The 20636-nt window shown below is 40.9% G+C and overlaps 1 protein-coding gene across 2 annotated transcripts in view; it reads right to left on the bottom strand.

Annotated features, from left to right (window-relative positions):
- MANBA (mannosidase beta) overlaps nucleotides 1-16414 on the bottom strand; it is a 127648-nt gene extending 111234 nt beyond the window's left edge. The window contains exons 1-4 of one of the 2 annotated variants that reach the window (XM_010805945.4): nucleotides 16094-16414; nucleotides 5034-5128; nucleotides 2363-2468; nucleotides 209-379 (exon numbers count right to left, since the gene is read on the bottom strand). In XM_010805945.4, the coding sequence (XP_010804247.2) occupies nucleotides 209-379; nucleotides 2363-2468; nucleotides 5034-5128; nucleotides 16094-16321 (600 nt within the window). In that variant the 5' untranslated portion in view covers nucleotides 16322-16414. 2 annotated transcript variants of the gene reach the window in all.
- Between the last annotated feature and the right edge of the window lie 4222 nt (nucleotides 16415-20636).

Raw genomic sequence — 20636 nt, 5'->3', positions numbered from 1 at the left:
ACTCCTAAAGAAGGGAACCTAGAAAGAAAAGTTCTCCTCAAAAATTCATATAACGTTTGGTTCTTATTTCTAATTTTCACTATAAATCCCACTAAGGGCAGGAGAGAGATGCCCATCTTCTGAAATACAACTGGAGTCTTCAAACAAGCATTTCATATACCATCATCCCATCCTTAAGGCTAACGCCCCTCCACTGTGAGAGCCTTACCTTGCGAATAAAGTTGACATGACATTCGCCATCCTGCACAGGTGGAGGGCAGTTGGGGGGCACCCAGTAGGCAGTGTGACGTTCGCTCCTCTGGTTCGCATATACCACTGGTGACTGGAAACGCACCTCAATGATGTTCACTGCTTTGACCGTATGTGTAATATCAAAGCTCTAAATTAAACAGAAAGAACAAATATGAAAGCATCCTCATGTATAAAATTTTAGACACAGGCAGAATGTATGAAAGATGCATAAAGTAATTGAAATCTTTAGGTCTAGCCTTTTTGCTGAAGAAAGAACTTCTCCAAGATAGTATAACTTCGTTCAGTTCAGTTGCTCAGTCATGTCTGACTCTTTGTGACCCCATGGACTGCAGCATGCCAGGCCTCCCTGTCCATCACCAACTCCCGGAGCTTACTCAAACTCATGTCCGTCAAGTCGGTGATGCCATCCAACCATCTCATCCTCTGTCGTCCCCTTCTCCTCCTGCCCCCAATCCCTCCCAGCATCAGGGTCTTTTCAAATGAGTCAATTCTTCGCATGAGGTGGCCAAAGTACTGGAGTTTCAGCTTCAGCATCAGTCCTTCCAATGAACACCCATCCTTTAGAATGGACTGGTTGGATCTCCTTGCAGTCCAAGGAACTCTCAAGAGTCTTCTCCAACACCACAGTTCAAAAGCATCAATTCTTCGGCCTTCAGCCTTCTTCACAGTCCAACTCTCACATCCATACATGACCACTGGAAAAACCATAGCCTTGACTAGATGGACCTTTGTTGGCAAAGTAATGTCTCTGCTTTTTAATATACTGTCTATGTTGGTCATGGCTTTTCTGCCAAGGAGCAAGTGTCTTTTAATTTCATGGCTACAATCACCATCTGCAGTGATTTTCGAGCCCAAGAAAATAAAGTCTGACACTGTTTCCACTGTTTCCCCATCTATTTGCCATGAAGTGATGGGACCGGATGCTATGATCTTCGTTTTCTGAATGTTGAGCTTTAAGCCAACTTTTTCACTCTCCACTTTCACTTTCATCAAGAGGCTCTTTAGTTCCTCTCCACTTTCTGCCATAAGGGTGGTGTCATCTGCATACCTGAGGTTACTGATATTTCTCCCAGCAATCTTGATTCCACCTTGTGCTGCATCCAGCCTGGCATTTCACATGATGTAATCTGCATATAAGCTAAATCAGCAGGGTGACAATATACAGCCTTGACATACTCCTTTGCCAATTTGGAACCAGTCTGTTGTTCCATGTCTAGTTCTAACTGTTGCTTCTTGACCTGCACACAGATCTTTCAGGAGGCAGGTCAGGTGGTCTGGTATTCCCATCTCTTGAAGAATTTTCCACAGTTTATTGTGATCCACACAGTCAAAGGCTTTGATGTAGTCAATAAAGCAGAAGTAGATGTTTCTCTGGAACTCTCTTGCTTTTTCTATGATCCAGCTGAGGTCGGCAATTTGACTGCTGGTTCCTCTGCCTTTTCTAAATCCAGCTTGTATAACTTAGTTGCCAACTTTTAGTTATAACTGATCACATTCTCCTACCCAAACGTAGATTTCTAGGTTTTCTCCTGCTATTTTTACTGAGAGATGATGGTCCTAGGCCAACAGTGCAAACAGAGACTGTGTTTAGTCCTGGAAAGTCTGCTCTTGCTATTTACATATGGCTTTGAATTGCCAAGTATTTCCTAGATACCTCATAATAACCTGACCCTCTGGTATGCATAGCATGTAGTTTCTAAGTCATAAGTTATTTTTGTTTTGAAAAGTCTACCCTTAACAGGGAAGGGAGATCAGGATACAATCTCTTCAGGTAACACTTCCAGAAAGGAAGGAATACTTCCTTTTAAAAATGGCTTGTCAGCTGTCATTTCCCTTGAAACTCTGGATTCCAAACAACAGAGAAGGGAACAGCATTTTCCAACATTTCCTATGTGCCAAAAACTAAACCAATCATTTCATACAATTAACTCATTAAATCCTCACAATAATTTTATAGGGCTTGAGTGTCTTCATCATTCAACAAATACGGCAACTGAGAGATAAAGTAACTTACCCATTGCATCAAAGGACTTGTTCTCGCTGCTCGTGATAACAATGCACACAAATACAAACAGTGGTTCTTTTTAACCTGATGTCATTATGTACTTACGTATCTTCTGAACATGTTGTCTGTTTTGCCAATGGGAACACTGTTGAGCAGGACTACTGCAACTGTATCGATACCCTCAAAAACCAAATTTACTTTACTCCATGTGCTAAAAAAAGAGATTTTTAAAACAAGATGAATAAAACATTAACTTAGATAACTAGTCTTTTTTTATTAAGAATGAAAGGAATAAGTATTTCAGAGAAAATATACATTCTTGGAAGGCAATTTTCAATAAAATTTTCAGAAATACTGCTTTAATACATTTTTATGTTGAGTCATCCAGTTTAACTTTCTTGATAATATTTCAATCATTATCAAATCACGACCATGACTTCTAATTTCCATGCATTGACTTTTCCCCTAGAGCTTCACAAAGTTCTTATTTGAATCAAGTTCAATATTGATAACAGACACAAAACATTTTCACAAACTATTACATTTACTGACAGTAAGAGAACATATTAACCAACTAGCAAGTATCTATGAGTAAATATTATGTGCCCAGTACTCTGCTAAGCCTTACAGAGAACTAAAACAGTCTCTGAATTTAAGGAATCTGAAATCTGTTTAGCATTCAAGTCTAAAACACAGGAAACAAAGAGAAAGTTTTCAATCTCTTCTACTTTGTGATATAGTCTTGATGAACAGACTACAAGTGATATCAGAGTTTATTATAAGGAAGGACTTCAGAAGGAAACAAGAGTTTAAAGAACAAAATAAATAAAATGTGGTATATCCATACAATAAAATAGTATTCAGCAATAAAAACAAATGAAGTACTGGTGGACATGACAACACAGAACTTGAACTTGAAAACATCATTATGCTAAGTGAAATTAGCCAGTCATAAAGGAGGTATATACTGTACAAATCCATTTCTTTCAGATTTCCAGAAGAGAAAAATGCATAGAGATAAAAAATAAATTAGCAGTTGCCTAGGGCTGGGAGAGGACTAGGGGGATGAGGATGCAGGAAGTGGTATGGGATTTGCAACAGTAAGCAGCATTTTCATAGACAAGCAGAGAAGGTTCAACTTGATCTGCCAATTAAAAGGAAGACACTCTCATTCTTAAGCGAGAATATCATGGTAAAATAAACATTTGGGGGCTTTCCTGGAGGTTGAGTGGTTAAGAATTCACCTAACTGGTTCAATCCCTGGTCCAGGAAGATCCCACATGCCTCGGGGCGACTAAGCCCATGTACCACAACTGCTGAAGCCCAGAGCCCATGATATGCAACAAAAGAAGCCATGGCAATGAGAAGCCTGCACATCGCAACTAGAGAGTAACTCCCACAGCAATAACGAAAGCCTGAGCACAGCAGTAGAGACCCAAAGCAGCCAAAAAATAAAATAAATAAGAATTTGGAAGGGATGAATCTAATGTTTCTACATAAAGAAGACTAGAGAATACAAAGACAAAGCAAGAAATCTTAGTAGGTAGCACAGGCCTAACGCCAGGTATTAAGGCCTAGGCAAAGGTATAAAGGCCAGGTATAAAGGCCTAGGCAAAGATGGAAACTTAGAAATGAGGAGGCAGGGGCTGAATCAAGAGAAATGATAGGCAAAAATTAACAGGACTCAGAAACAGGCCAAATACAGGAAGATGAAGAAAAGATATGATAAGCCCAAAACTCCTTGGGCATGGGAGATTGGGAAGATATTATACTCAGAGAAACAATGAGATGGCTGGAATCTGATGCAAGCTTTAAGTCGGACAGTCAATTGGTTAACTAAATGTTGAGTCCACGATGAAAGAGCACCCCCTATTGGAGATATTTTAAGTATTAGCTGGAAATAAGAGTCTGGAACACTGTAACTCCATGATATTGAGCACTATTTTCTGGCTTTATTTCTCTTTTAAGAAGCTAGTGATTAATTACGCCCCACCCCCCAAAAAAGGTCATATTAAAAGGACAGAGGGTTTTTTTTTAATTTAACAATAATGGTGATAGATATTAATATAATTAGGTTGAAGCTTCCAACGTGGCCCAGTGGTAAAGAATCTGTCTGCCAGTGCAGGAGACGCAGGTTCAGTCTATAGGTCAGGGAGATCCCCTGGAGTAGGAAATAGCAAGTCACTCCAGTATTCTCGCCTGAAAAATTCCATGGACAGAGGAGCCTGGCAGGCTACAGTCCATGGTATTGCAAAGAGTCGGACATGACTGAGCAACTCAGCACATGCACATATAATTGGGTTACATTCTGCTACATAGGACATTACTGAAAACTATACCATATCTTTCCTCGTGTCCTCATGATATAAGGCCAATACCATAGTTTCTGTGGCTGGTTAACACTATATCAAACAAATGATGTATATCTAAGACTATGTGACAATATTGTAAATATATACACGTTTGGATTACTGGGAGAGCAGGGAAAAGAAAAGGCAGATAAAAGAACTAAGTCTAGGTGATGCCATTATAACCACTGGAAAAAAATGACTGAATAAGAGATAATTCTGTGACTGATGATCAGCAGCACAATCCTCATACACAAATCAAAACATAAATCATATTTTCACTTTTATAGTTCAGGCTTTAGTATGACAATGTAACCTAAACAAACAAAAGATTACTGCAAACAGAAAAAGAAGAAAAGTTCAAATAATAATAATAATAAATGAATAAACAGACATAGATATAAATATAGATATATACACATATGTACCTCATATCAGAGTGGAGTTTAAATTTCTTGATATAGGTCCAGTTATCCAAGGCTATCCATCTATAGTCAAGGTTATTAAATCTGTAGTAAGGATCCTGGTGATAAAAAATACAGTAGGTGATTAAATATGCAAAAATAATTAATTAAATAAACATGAAATAAACTAGTAATGATATTTATTTATTATCTAAAAATCAATTAACTCTTGGCCTAGGATTGCAAGCATTTCATACGCTGGCCCATCCCATCCTCAAGGCTAAAGCTCCATCTATTTAAGAGACCATTACCTTTCAAACAAAGTTGCCATGGCATTAGCATCCTAAAAATACTAAAAATATTTTTAAATGTAAAAGTCTAACAAAATACCTGAAATGAAAGCACGATGAGCTATAACTATTATAGTTTCATTAGGGCTTCCCTGTTGGCTCAGATGGCAAAGAATCTGCCTGCAGTGCCAGAGACCTGAATTCAATCCCTGGGTCAGGAAGATCCCTTGGAGGAGGGCATGGCAACCCACTCCAGTATTCTTACCTGAAGAATCCCACGGACAGAGGAGCCTGGTGGGCTACAGTCCATGGGGTTGCAAAGAGTCGGACATGACTAAGCGACTAGGACACACATAGTTTCATTATCAAAGAAATACGTGGAGATGTGGAAATGAAGATTGGGTTCCCCTATTAAAACCAAACACAGACCCTGCAAGATCACAGCAGAGAATGAACTTGCAATGGTGTGACGCCATCAGGCACTCACTGCTCTCTGGTTCTCACTTTGCATTTTGCTGCTACTATCCCAGCTGGCTTCCCTGGGGGGATGCTTCCTCTCTGTTGCCCAAAGATCAGCCAAACTCCCAGCTCCTTGTATTTACTCTGCATTTACAAAGTTATTTTTCACTCAGCTTTACTGTAAGTGTGTGCACGCCAGGTCGCTTCAGCCATATCCAAGTCTTTGCAACCCTATGCACTGTACCCCACTAGGCTCCTCTGTCCATGGGATTCTCCAGGCAAGAATACTGGAGTGGGCTGTCATGCCCTCCTCCAGGGGATCTTCCTGACCCAGAGATCGAACCCTTGTCTCTTACCTCTTATGTCTTCTGCATTGGCAGGTGGGTTCTTCACCACTAGCACCATCTGGGGAGCCCTCAGCTTTACTACGCTATGCTTAGTCAGTCAGTCATATCCGACTTTTTGTGACCCTATGGACTGTAGCCCATCAGGCTCCTCTGTCTATGGGGATTCCCCAGGCAAGAATACTGGTGTGGGTGGCCATGCCCTCCTCCAGCGGATCTTCCCAACCCAGGGGTCAAACCCAGGTCTTCCACACTGCAGGTGGATTCTTTACCATCTGAGCCACCAGGAAAGCCCAAGAACACTGGAGTGGGTCACGTATCCCTTCTCCAGGGGAACTTCCCGACCCAGGAATCAAATTAGGGTCTCCTGCATTGCAGACGGATTCTTTACCATCCAAGCCATCAGGGAAGCCCTCAGCTTTACTGCTGCTGCTGCTGCTAAGTCACTTCAGTCGTGTCCAACTCTGTGCAACCCCAAAGACAACAGTCCACCAGGCTCCCCTGTCCCTGGGATTCTCCAGGCAAGAACACTGGAGTGGGTTGCCATTTCTTTCTCCTAAGTGAGCACAAAAAGTATTTCTCCAGAGAACAGAGCATAGATACTGTCAAACTTACAGACTTCATGTTTCCTGTACTAGCCTAGACCAGGTCTGCAAACTACAACCCACAGGCCTAATGCAGCTTCCTATCTGTTTTTGGGTGGCCAGTGAACTAAGAATGGACATGTATCAGTAAAGTTTTACAGGAGCACAGACAGGTCCATTCCTTTGTAAATTATATACAGCAGTTTTCACGCTATAATAGCAGAGCTGAGTAGACATGACAGAGACCAAATGACCCATGATACCTAAAACAGTATTAATAATATCTGGCCCTTCATGAGCCTCTGCCTTAGATGACTGGCCTGCTGGCTGTTCACAGATGCTATTCTATCTGAGGGTCCAGCCCCAATTCCTCGTCCATAATACTTACGTCTTTCTTCCCCTTCTCATTTTCTTCCCTTTACCTTCCTGATGAGGGCTCCCAGGCAGGAGGCAGAATGGTACAAGAAGCTTTTAAGTTCACCTGTCTGTGAACAACACCACAGCTACACAGGGGGACACCGGGCAGGCTCAGAGGGCTTCTTGCCTCTGACTGGGCCAGGGCTAAGGGTGATTTCCTCAGGAACTCCAAGTTGAGAGGGAAAAGCCAGCTTTATCTACGTTCCGCGGACAACAGCCAGCTGGGCACCTGCCCAGGGCACAAAATGTAAGAGGGACTATAACATCACTGGGTGTGTATCAAGATGGAAAGAAAACGTGTCAACCAGAAACTACTCCTGACTGGAAGAAACATTTTGATATCACAGGGGCGATCAGCAGTTAACCAGATTTAACAACAACCAATAATCACCAAACTGACTTTTAAGGTCTGGTTAACCTGTGAGCTTTTTATTCTGCTAAATGGGGGGTGTCAGGCCCAGCCCACTTGCTTCGTTTTCTTCTCTTCCCCCACACACGGCGCCCAGCACTTTCCACTGAACTAATGTGAAGTAAATAGTTAAGGATACAGGTTTGAAGAGGCACCTAAATATAAGCCTGCCCATGTGTCTCCACCCTGCCCTATTTATAACTCTACACTATGGACTCAATCCAATATAGTTAAAAATATCAGGAGAAAGAAGGTGTGAAGGCTAATGTAGTTGCAACACTTCAACCTGCTAAAGTTCAACCCGCTAACAACCTCAGGGATGGCTGACGAGGCACAAGACTGCTTCCTATCTCCCAGATCCTTGAAAGAATCAGCATGTTGAGCTCCAGGGGGTAATCATCTAAGATACATTTTTTCTAGAAAAGGAGAATTCAGATGTTAAATATTTCCTATTTCTTGAAAGAAGCAAATCTGGAAAGGCTACAGACTCAGTTCAGTTCAGTTGCTCAGGTGTGTCCGACTCTTTGCGACCCCATGAACCGCAGCACGCCAGGCCTCCCTGTCCATCACCATCTCCCAGAGTCCACCCAAACCGATGTCCATTAAGTCGGTGATGCCATCCAGCCATGTCATCCTCTGTCGTCCCCTTCTCCTCCTGCCCGCAATCCTTCCCAGCATCAGGGTCTTTTCAAATGAGTCAGCTCTTTGCATCAGGTGGCCAAAGTATTGGAGTCTCAGCTTCAACATCAGTCCTTCCAATGAACACCCAGGACTGGTCTCCTTTAGGATGGACTGGTTGGATCTCCTTGCAGTCCAAGGGATTCTCAAGAGTCTTCTCCAACACCACAGTTCAAAAGCATCACTTCTTCAGTGCTCAGCTTTCTTTACAGTCCAACTCTCACATCCATACATGACCACTGGAAAAACCACAGCCTTGACTACACGAACCTTTGTTGGCAAAGTAATGTCTCTGCTTTTGAATATGCTATCTAGGTTGGTCATAACTTTCCTTCCAAGGAGTAAGTGTCTTTTAATTTCATGGCTTTGCAATCACCATCTGCAGTGATTTTGGAATCCAGAAAAATAAAGTCTGACACTGTTTCCCCATCTATTTCCCATGAAGTGATGGGACCGGATGCCATGATCTTCGTTTTCTGAATGTTGAGCTTTAAGCCAACTTGTTCACTCTCCACTTTCACTTTCATCAAGAGGCTCTTTAGTTCCTCTTCACTTTCTGCCATAAGGGTGGTGTCATCTGCATATCTGAGGTTATTGATATTTCTCCCGGCAATCTTGATTCCAGCTTGTGCTTCCTCCAGCCCAGCATTTCTGATGTTGTACTCTGCATATAAGTTAAATAAGCAGGGTGACAATATACAGCCTTAACGTACTCCTTTTCCTATTTGGAACCAGTTTGTTTTTCCATGTCCAGTTCTAACTGTTGCTTCTTGACCTGCATATAGGTTTCTCAAGAGGCAGGTCAGGTGGTCTGGTATTCCCATCTCTTTCAGAATTTCCCACAGTTTATTGTGATCCATACAGTCAAAGGCTTTGTCATATAAAGCAGAAATAGATGTTTTTCTGGAACTCTCTTGCTTTTTCCATGATCCAGCAGATGTTGGCAATTTGATCTCTGTTTCCTCTGCCTTTTCTAAAACCAGCTTGAACATCTGGAAGTTCACGGTTCACATATTGCTGAAGCCTGGCTTGGAGAATTTTGAGCATTATTTTATTAACGTGTGAGATGAGTGCAATTGTGAGGTAGTTTGAACATTCTCTGGCATTGTCTTTCTTTGGGATTAGAATGAAAATTGACCTTTTCCAGTCCTGTGGCCACTGATGAGGTTTCCAAAATTGGTGGCATATTCAGTGCGGCACTTTCATAGCATCATCTTTCAGGATTTGAAATAGCTCAACTGCAATTCCATCACGTCCACTAGCTTTGCTCATAGTGATGCTTCCTAAGGCCCACTTGACTTCACATTCCAGAATGTCTGGCTCTAGGTGAGTGATCACACCATAGAGATTATCTTGGTCATGACGATCTTTTTTGTACAGTTCTTCTGTGTATTCTTGCCACCTCTTCTTAATATCTTCTGCTTCTGTTAGGTCCCTACCACTTCTGTCCTTTATTGTGCCCATCTTTGCATGAAATGTTCCCTTGGTATCTCTGATTTTCTTGAAGAGTTCTCTAGTCTTTCCCATTCTATTGTTTTCCTCTATTTCTTTGCATTGATCGCTGAGGAAGGCTTTCTTATCTCTCCTTGCCATTCTTTGGAACTCTGCATTGAAATGGGTATATCTTTTTTTTTTTCTCCTTTGCTTTTCACTTCCCTTTTTTTCACAGCTATTTGTAAGGCCTCCTCAGACAGCCATTTTGCTTTTTTGCATTTCTTTTTCTTGGAGATAGTCTTGATTCCTGTCTCCTGTACAATGTCATGAACATCTCTCTATAGTTCATCAGGCACTCTGGCTACAGACTATATGATGACAATTATATGATGTTCTGGAAAGGCAACGCTATGGAGACACTAAAAGCATCAGTGGCTACTAGAGATAAAGGAGGAGAGAAGGATGAATAGGTAGAGAACAGAGGATCTCTAGGGCAGTGAAACTATTCTGAATGATACTATGATGGTGGGCACACATCATTATATATTTGTCAAAATCCATAGAATGAATAATAATATAAACTATAGACTTCCAGGAATAAAAATGTGTCACAGTAAGGTCCATTGATGGTACAAATGTACCACTCTGACGGGAGGTGTTGGTAGTAGGGCAGCTGTTCATGTGTGGGGGACATATGGGAACTGTCTGTATTTTCCATTTAATTTTGCAGAGAACCTAAAATTGCTCCCCCCGCCAAAAAAATAAATAAAACCTATTAAAAAAACTACTCTAAAGGCACATACCTTACTCTCTCTAAAATAAAAGTTGTGGAGGCTCACATTACATTTATAATAGATACTGCATATGCTAAGCAACCAACTTAATTTGGTTCCGGAGTGGTCTGATCTCCTCTGCTCATATTAAAATTGTGAGTCTTGTTTGAAGCAAACAGCAGCTCAGCATTACCTCTGATGAGTAAGGACCCACATAAGTAATGAGTTGTTAAAACAAAGTCATGAACCCTAAAGACAGTAAGAGTATCACTTGTTGACCATTTACTTCATATTAGCCTCCAAGATAGTCACTCAGTTACTCTAATCCTTATAACAAAGATGTGCAGTAAATACCATTTTATAGTGGACAAAACTAAAGCTCCAAAGGGTGAGGTGTCTTTCCTGAGGTCCCATGACAAAGCAGAAGTACATCCAGGGATGAAATAAACTTAGGCCAACACCAAAGTCTGCATTTTTTCAACTGAACTACAGGCTTCATTCCCATTTACCTACACTTTTATACCATCTGGTACCAGTCATTGTATCTGGTGCCTACTGTTTTTGGTAGTGTATGTGTATTTACAATATATTTTCAATATGTGCTTGTGTTCAGTTGCTCAGTCGTGTACAACTCTTCACAACCAATATAGTTTCTTATATTTTTAAGTGTAGATTTGAGTAGGAAAATCTTTATAATGGAGTCCATGCAGTAATTAAAAATTTTTGAAGATCTATATTTATAGTTATGAGCAACCTAGACAGCATATTCAAAAGCAGAGACATTACTTTGCCAACAAAGGTCCGTCTAGTCAAGGCTATGGTTTTCCTGTGGTCATGTATGGATGTGAGAGTTGGACTGTGAAGAAGGCTGAAGGCTGAAGAATTGATGCTTTTGAACTGTGGTGTTGGAGAAGACTCTTGAGAGTCCCTTGGACTGTAAGGAGATCCAACCAGTCCATTCTGAAGGAGATCAGCCCTGGGATTTCTTTGGAAGGAATGATGCGAAAGCTGAAACTCCAGTACTTTGGCCATCTCATGCGAAGAGTTGACTCATTGGAAAAGACTCTGATGCTGGGAGGGATTGGGGGCAGGAGGAGAAGGGGACGACAGAGGATGAGATGGCTGGATGGCATCATTGACTCGATGGACGTGAGTCTGAGTGAACTCCGGGAGTTGGTGATGGACAGGGAGGCCTGGCGTGCTGTGATTCATGGGGTCGCAAAGAGTCGGACACGACTGAGCGACTGAACTGAACTGAACTGAATAGATACAAACAGATGTTCATCATATATTTTAAATGAAGTAGCTTACAAAACCATCTCAGGGATTGACTTCATATTTTATATTTCTCTGAATCATTTTTGTACAATAAGTACTGAACATTTATTATTCTTTTAAAAAGAATTTTAAAGTAGAGAATAAGAAAATTGTATCAATATATCAATTGTATCAATCATCAACTCTGTGCATGATAAAAGTAATGTTTTATTATTGGACAAAAGAGAAACTGTCAAATCATGGGATACAAAAAATTGCTTAATTATTTGAAAAAACTCAAATGGATCAAAATTTTAAATACAAACATACAAAAGAGGAAACATAAAAATACTAGAAGGAGAAACTACAGGTAAATATTTAATTAGGAGAGAGAAAATTACTTACAAAGCATAATACCAAGACAGAAACAATCATAAAAGAAAAAAGTTTATAAGATTTCAACAAATAAAACTTTAAAACATCTATATAATAAACTATATCATTAACACATGGAAAATTTTGAAAATATATAAAAAGAGATCTAACAAATCTATATTTTAAAAGACAGTCAATAATAGATTAAAAATAGTCAAAATAGATTAAAAATAGTCAAAAATAGATTAAAAATAGGAATAAGTAATCCCAAATCACAAATAACATAAACATATAAAATTTTAAAAGACAGTCAATAATAGATTAAAAATAGTCAAAATAGATTAAAAATAGTCAAAAATAGATTAAAAATAGGAATAAGTAATCCCGAATCACAAATAACATAAACATATAAAAATGGTTAACCTCACTAAAAAGTAAATTGTTTCTATTTTTGATTTTTTTAATAATATTCAAATCTAGCACTTAAAATAAGCACTCTAATAAAGTCACGACAGGAGTGTAAAACTGGTACAATTTTTATGGAGAACAATTTAGATGTATACAGTAAAAGAAAAAAATGTATATTCTTTTGAATCAGAAATTACACTTCTAAAAATTTGTCTAAGAAAATAAGAATGTATACTAACTAAAATTTAGCTAAAAAATTTCCCCATCATTGCAGAATAAAATCCAAAGTTTTTCTCAACGGCCTTCCTGCATGATCTACCCTAGAGGCCTACTTTTAACTTATCCACCTGCCCTCTCGGTCATAGGGTTACAGCCACACTTGCCTTTTGGCTATTTCTGGAGCTCACCAAGCATGTTCCTGCCTCAAGGCTTCTCCTCTCCCCACTGCCATCTTTTCTTCCTTTTTTTGCTGGAAATGCATTTTGGCTTAAAACTGATCTCCTCAGAAGATCTTTATCAAAATGGCTATCTTTAACCACTTTTTAAAAAATAGAATCTTTTCCAATCAGCCTTCATTCTCTCTTCTTTTAACCTGCTTTATTTTTTTTTTCAGTATACCAGCTGTCACTATATTATCTATTAATATCTGTTTATTATTTATCTCCTCCACTAGAATGTCTATTGGGACAAAAACTGTCTTCTTCACCACTTGATTCTGAGAGCCAACTCCTGGGTAGGTTGATAAGAAGTCCAGGGTGCTCCAGGAGGAGAAAGGGGTCCAGAGTCCTGGAGAAGGAGAAAAGGGCCTGGGGCTCTCAAGGAGAAAAAGACAAACTTATTTTCTACATTGCTTTGTTTTAGTCAGTGTAACATGCTCAAGGACATGCTTCTCCTTAACAAGGTTTTCTGACTAACCTTGTTATCTCAAGACTTTGTGGGAGTGGGTCTGGTAAGACCTTTCTATTGTTAGTTCTAATCTTGTTAATTTAAGATATATATTGTGGGAGTGGGTGGTCTGAGGCTGTCTAGAAGATAGGGGTCTGGTTCTCAAGAAGGAGAAAAGGACATTTTTTTTCTTTAAGCCCAGAGCTGATGACTGAACAACAAAACAATTCATCTTGCTCAAGGATATGTTTTCCCTTAAACTCTGTACCAATGATTATATGACAACAATGTATCCTGCTTGAGGACTGTTTCTCCTTCTTGAAAACTTTCTGACTAATCCTGTCATCTTAAAAATGTGTATTATGGGAGTGGGTCTGGTAAGATCTTTCTATTGTTAGTTCTAATCTGTTATCTTAAAATGTATATTGTAGGAGTGGGTCTACAACCTTAAGACATTCTTTTGATTTACTGTAATGACCAAGTGAAAAAAGTATATTTTTTAACCTCCCTAAGACTAGCCAGTGGGGCACTCTCAGTCCCCTTCTGATGTTTATGTCAGAGGTTTTCTCTGTCCCTTTTTCACGTTAATAAAACTCTGCTACACAAAAGCTCTTGAGTGATCAAGCCTGGTCCCTGGTTCCGAAGCTAAATCTTCTTCGGAGATCATGAATCCATGGTTCACCATAAGCTATCAATTCCAAGCACCTAGAATAATGCTTGGAGGTACCAAATAAATATTTATGAGATAATTAGATGAATGACTTCAAGAAGATATGTTTCAAGTTCTCATGTAAACACCATATTTAGACCAGCATCTGCTCTAAGCTATAGAATATTTCCTGAGGTCAACACCAAGAATGGATGTTATAATAAAGCAGGTGGAATAACAACATCATATTACTCAACATGATACTTGATGTAGGTTATTATCAATAGTCCTGGAGTTCCCCAGTCGCCAAAAGCTCCCCATCTCTTATCTATCATTTAATACCTACATTTACCTTGTTGTTGTTTAGTCACTAAGTTGTGTCTGACTCCTTTGCCACCCCAAGGATTGCTGCTCACCAGGCTCCTCTGTCCATGGGATCCTCCAGGGAAGAAAACTGCAGTGGGTAGCCACTTCCTTCTCCAGGGGACCTTTCCAACCCAATGTCTCCTGCACTGTGGATGGATTCTTTACCACTGAGCCTTCAGGGAAGCCCACATCTACCTTATTGAAACTTAAAGTTTTCCTAAGAATTTATTAACAGATCTAACAGACATTGTAAATTGTTCCCATGAGGAAAAGTCAGTTGTTTCAGTCGATGAGCACATCATTCACTTTAACGAGTAACAAAATGTTTCTTGGTATGCAGCCCTGTAACATGGAACAGTATTCTGATTTACTACAGCCACTAGTGATTTCCCATTGCCTTAATCAGGAAAATGAGGCAGGAGAGACACTGCAATATAAACAAAAGCATCCTCACCGTATGGGTTAGTGAAGCCTTAGGGTCCATGTCATAAGCAGTGTGTTAACTAAAAATAGTTTAAATACTTAAGTTTGAGAATGACTTACTTAAAAAAAAATAAACAGGACCATGGTCAGTGTCATTTACATTTGTTTCTTTGAAAAAGAGCTAATGATACCAGATCAGAAATCTACATAACCTGTCAATTGTCCTGTCATTTAAGTAAACTTTGAACTATATTCCTGACAGTTAACTCCAGTGCTTTAAAAATACATGATTTTTCAAACCACCAGGGGAAGTGTCATACAATACAGAAGGCCATGAAGTCAGGCCAGGCTGATTTAGAATTCCATTTCTGTCACTCTAAATTGCTGTGTGATCTTGGGTACATTCTCTAACTTCTCTGGGCTCCATAATTCGTATCATCAATAAAATGCATATAAGAAGACTTATTCTTTAGAGTGGCAGAAACGGAATTCTAAACCAGCCTAGCCCGACTTCACAGCCTCCTATACTGTGTGACACTTACCCTGGAGTTTTTAGGAGGATCCGAACAATGTGTGCCAATCACTTATCAAGTACATCTTGTCCCAAGCAAAGCCATTAAAGATATGCAGCAGATGGAAGGAAAAAACAGTGGGAAGTGGCAGTCTGTTTGCAAACCTCTACCCACAGGCAGCCAAATAGGAAAACGTCCTCCATAACAAGTCTATAAACTGAAGCCTCTATTGGGACACACACACCACATCACATGCAGTGCAAGGAAACAGCATCTTTCTTCATATCCCAGCCTTAACGATTATTTAGCCTTCACACTAGCACTGACAATCCTAACCTTACACCTGCGCGTCTCTTCTCCTCAGCCTATGTGCTGCTGTATCAATTCCAAATCTGACCCTAAAAGCGCAAATGAAAAACTAAGGCATTATTGAATATAGTTAACATTTACTTGGGAAAACACTATCGTCCCCTGCAGTGTTCGGGTAGTTGAAACACTCATCCCCCGCCTTAGGCTCTGTCAGTGACATGTCCTTTCTAATCCACGCTTCAGCGGAGAACCATGGCAATAACACTGCCAGTATAACTGCCTGAAGCTCCGCTTTCCTGAGTTACTGCGGCCCCAGTGTGAGGGTGGCTCAGTCTCCATCTAGCCCGGACCCCAGCGGTGCTCTTCGCCAAGAGCAGATACATTGCCTCGTCACCCTCCCCGCCACGTCCAACGCCCTGGAGACCACAAGAAGCAAAGCGGAAGTTAGTGCCAAACCCAGGAGAACACCGCCGGGCTCGGGGGCGGCCAGGCTGTTCCTGGGCCCTTCTCACCGTGCGAGGGACCTGGGCGCAGATTCCTGGCGGGGCGGCCGCACACAGTACCTTGATGATCCTCTTGTTGAACAAGGCGCTGTGCACGCAACCGGGAACCGCCGCGGGCAGCTGCAGCGAACCGTTCCCGCTGTGGATCTTCCAGTTTCCCCGCAAACTGATGCTGACCACCTTGGTAGCGAAGCCCGCACCGCACGGCGCAAGCAGCAGGAGCAGGCGGAGGAGCATGGTGTTGCCCGGTACCCGCACAGGGCAAGAACCCGAGGGATGCGGTGGGCAGCGGAAGCCACGCTCGGCCTGAGCTCTGGCTGTCCCCGCCCCGGGGCCCGCCCCCGGTCCCGCCCACGCCCCCGATTCGCGGCCACGCCCCCAGGTCAGCTGAGCTAAAGGCACCTCGACGGATTCCCCAGCTCCGCCGGCGGGCTGGCAGCGCAGAGATCGCTCGGTTTGGCGGAAGCCTGCGGTCGTGAGTGCTGGAGCCGCTGCACCTGTGCTTCGCTCCGGGCTCGGATCGCTCTGGGCTCGGACTGCCGCGGTCTGCGTCCTCCTCTGGGCTTATTCCAACTGCTTCGGCGTGTGAACGGAAGGCGAGAGCCATGCACGGTAATTGGGACACACAAATCTCTGGGCGCAAAGTGGCGCACAGCCTCGGGGAGCTCAGGGACAGACAGTAGTGTGAGGAGAATACAGCCAGAGACGCTCCAAAGAACAGAAAACCAAGACACCCCATCACTTCAGTTTCCCCCAGTTTCCCCAGACCCTCGTCCGTGCTGCAGGCGTCTCCCCGGCACGGGTAACGCGCATCTTTTGCTGCTCTACAGGTTGGTCTCAAGAACAGTCTGCGCAGTAAACAAGTATAAATACTAAAGTACCTATTCGTAGGGTTGTTGTGAGAGCTGAGAAAATTCGTGTACAGCGTGCAACATAGGGCCCAGCCAGAGAAAACAAAGCACGTTGGCCTGATGTTCGTGGACTACAACCTTCTGTTTGTAAAGTCACGCAGAGGAGGTTCCTGACGTTCGGGAAACCTGAACTAAAATGCACAGGCAAATTTAAAATCCTCTGTCGCTCAGTAGCTGTGGGACTTAGGCAAGCCACGAAATTTCTAATACCCCTGTTCCTTGAACTCGAAAATGGAGACAGTACTCTTTTTTCCGGGTTGTGATCAGCACACAATGAGTTAACATATTTGGCTGTCCTAGGAATGCCAAGGTACCCCCAAAACACCACAGGTTTATGTCAAGTCTCATGGCAGCACAGTTTACCTGAGTCCCAATTTTGCAATTGGATGTAACTGTGATCTGGGAAGTTAAGAAGGAATTTCACATTGCATAAAATAGACTGACATATGACTGTGTTGATGTTATCTGCCTTATTCCTATATTTAAGCAGAAGTCTTTGAAAAGAAGTTCTCCCCTCATCAAATCCAACCTTTGTTTTGCCTTATGATGGCCTTGGAGTTGCCTGATTCTGTAGACACAGAATGGTATTTTATTTTTTTACAGTCAGCGTTTTCAAAAGCCTAGCATCTTGGCTTTTAGGGACATTTGGATTATCCAGCCCAAGGCTCTGGCTTTACAGCTGAGGGAACAAGGTCCAAAGAAGTCAGGTGACCACCCTTAAGACGTTCAGAAAGGATGCCTTTCCTGGCTCTCATCTCCTTGCCGTGGGGCCCATTGATGTTAAGGGGGAAAGGCTCTGGCTGGTTCAAAGGCTTCTTCACTCCAGAAGCATTTTTACTTCTAATAGGAACGGAGCTCTAAACTCAAATTATATTCCCTGACTCATGGCATTAAACGGCCAGCCCAAGTCTGTTCAGAACTGATAACGAGACTTACAGCAGCAAGGGTGGCAAAGGGGTGTTGTTTCTGTTTGTAAATCCCAGAGAGCCCATTAAGCCAAGTCAAAGGAAAATTCATCTCACCCCTGTGAATATGTTTGGATATATTCTGTTATTCTATTACAAACATTTTAGGGCATCTATTTAAAAAAACAAGAATAGAGACTTAGCATTCCTCCTTTCAGCCCAAGACACAAATATGACATCATTAGGATTACTTCACTTTGAAAACACATTGATCCAAATTCATATAATGTACACCACCATGAGTGAACTGTAAAACTGTAATGTAAGCTTTAGACTGTGGGTGATAATAATGAGTCAAGCTCGGTTCATGGATGATAACAAATGTACCATTCTAGTGGGGGGTGTTGATAATGGGGTAGACTGTGCATGTGTGGGGGCAGGGCATGTATGGAATGTCTGTATTTTCTATTTAGTTTTGATGTTAATATAAAATTGCTCCATATATATATATATATACACACACACATACATATATATCCATGGATCAAAGACATGAAAGACTTTCAATTACTGTTTTATCATGTCAGGAGCTTAAAAGTCATCACTGTATCCTTAAAAACAAGTAAAAAGCTGAACAGACTGAAAATCACCAGCTTTTGTTAGATCTGTCAGAGAATTCAGGCGAAAGGGCAAACTGCTGCCCCCGAAATTGGAGAAAAAGACAGGTGTATATACAGAGAATCACAACTTACCAAAGCAGAAACCCATGAGTAGAAAACTCTGTGAATCGCTTCTCGGCCTTTTGGCTAAGATCAAGTGTAGAAAACTCTGTGAAAACCAGTACTAGGGAAAGAAAATCTAAACTCCAATTGCTGAGTTGCTGGAGGCTCAGTGTGGACAAATCTGAGAGTTTAAAAACTTCACAGGAACTCAGCCTTTGTGGGTCTCCTAGGATTTTGTGTTTTGTTTCCGAATCTATCTGTCACATTGAAGATTCTCAGGTTATTTCCCTCAAACTTCCAGCAGGGGGACAGGGGAAAGGAACTATTCTGAAATACTTGAAGCATTCTGAAGGACTACCTCAAGAGAAATTATTTTATCAGAGCCTTACCTGATGGAGTTTTATCAGAGCCTAACGTAGAAGAAGGGAAATACCCCCTAGCCTTCTTGCCCTAGCTAAGGGGCTGTAAAAAACACGAGAGACACTTAGGAAATTCACAGTGTTCAAGTTCACCAAAAGACTAAGGCCTAATCACAGGACTATAAAAAGCTTCCTCTATGACTATAAGTTTCCTCTCTCCTCATGCCCTCCCACTAAATCACTGAAGGCCTCTTTGCCACTGTTCCTTTCATCCCATACATCATGTATGGCTTTCAACAAAAAATTACAAGGCAAAAACAGAGCAAGCCCTTGAACCAGACTCATGTATAGCAGGGATGTTCAGTTATCAGGACAAGAATTTAAAATATTAGGCCAGCATTGGCCTAATACCAACACCAGACAAAGACCTTACAGTAAAAGAGAACTACAGACCAATATCTCTGATGAACATAAATGAAAAAATCCCTAACAAAACATTAGCAAACTGAACCTAACAATATATTTTTAAAGTGTGTATATATATATATATATATATATACCATGAACAAGCAGGATTTACTCTGGGTATGCATGGCTGGGTCAACATTCAATCAATTAATGTAATTCATTACAGCAATAGGTTAAAAAATAAAAATCACAGAATCTTATCAATAGATGAAAAAAAAATAACTTGACAAAATCCAATACCATTCATGATAAAAACTCTACACACATTAGGAATAAAGGGAACTTATTCACCTTGATAAATAACATTCACAAAGAACTATCATTATATTAAATCATGAGAAACTAGAAGTTTTTCTGCTTAGACTAGGAATGAGGCAAGAATGACTCTTCTTGTCACTCCTTTCCAACTTCATATTGGAAGTCATAACTAATGTAATCAGAAAAGAAAAGGAAATAAATAGTATACAGTTTAGGAAGATATAAAACTGTCTTGGTGGATGACATGATTGCCTATGTAGAAAATCAATAACAATAACAAAGAAAACTGGAAATAATAAATAAGCAATGTATAGCAAGTTTACAGGATACAATATACAAGGATATTGGATACAATATCAAGGTTACAGGATATAATATGCAAAAGTCTATCATTTTCCTAGGTACCAACAAGCAACAATTGGAATTTGAAATAAAAAATGTAACACTATTTACATTAGCACCCCTCAAAATAAAATACTTAAGTATGGGACCTCCCTGGGGGTCCAGTGGTGAAGACTCCTTGCTCCAAAGCAGGAGGTCTTGGTTCAATCCCTGGTCAGGGAACTAGATCCCACATGTTGCAACTAAGAGTGTGCATGAACTCGCTGAAGAGTTTCTTTGCCACAACTACAAATCCCATATGCTGCAACTATGACCCAGTGCAACCAAACAAATAAAAATAAATATTATAAAAAAACAAATTCCTCAAAAATTAAGAAACACTTAAGTATAAATATAACAAAAATGTGTAAAATCTATATGAGGAAAACTACAAAACTCTGGTGAAAGTAATCAAAGAGGAACTAAATAAATGGAGAGATGCTCCATGTTCATGAATAGGAAGACTCAATATTGTCAAGATGTCAGTTCTTCCCAACGTGATCTATAGTCAATGTGATCCCGATCAAAATCCCAGCCAGTTATCTTTA

Source organism: Bos taurus, chromosome 6 (genome assembly GCF_002263795.3).
Source record: "Bos taurus isolate L1 Dominette 01449 registration number 42190680 breed Hereford chromosome 6, ARS-UCD2.0, whole genome shotgun sequence".
Taxonomy (NCBI): Eukaryota; Metazoa; Chordata; class Mammalia; order Artiodactyla; family Bovidae; genus Bos; species Bos taurus.
Note: the sequence above shows the minus strand (reverse complement) of the source record. Positions and strands in the feature narration are given on the sequence as shown.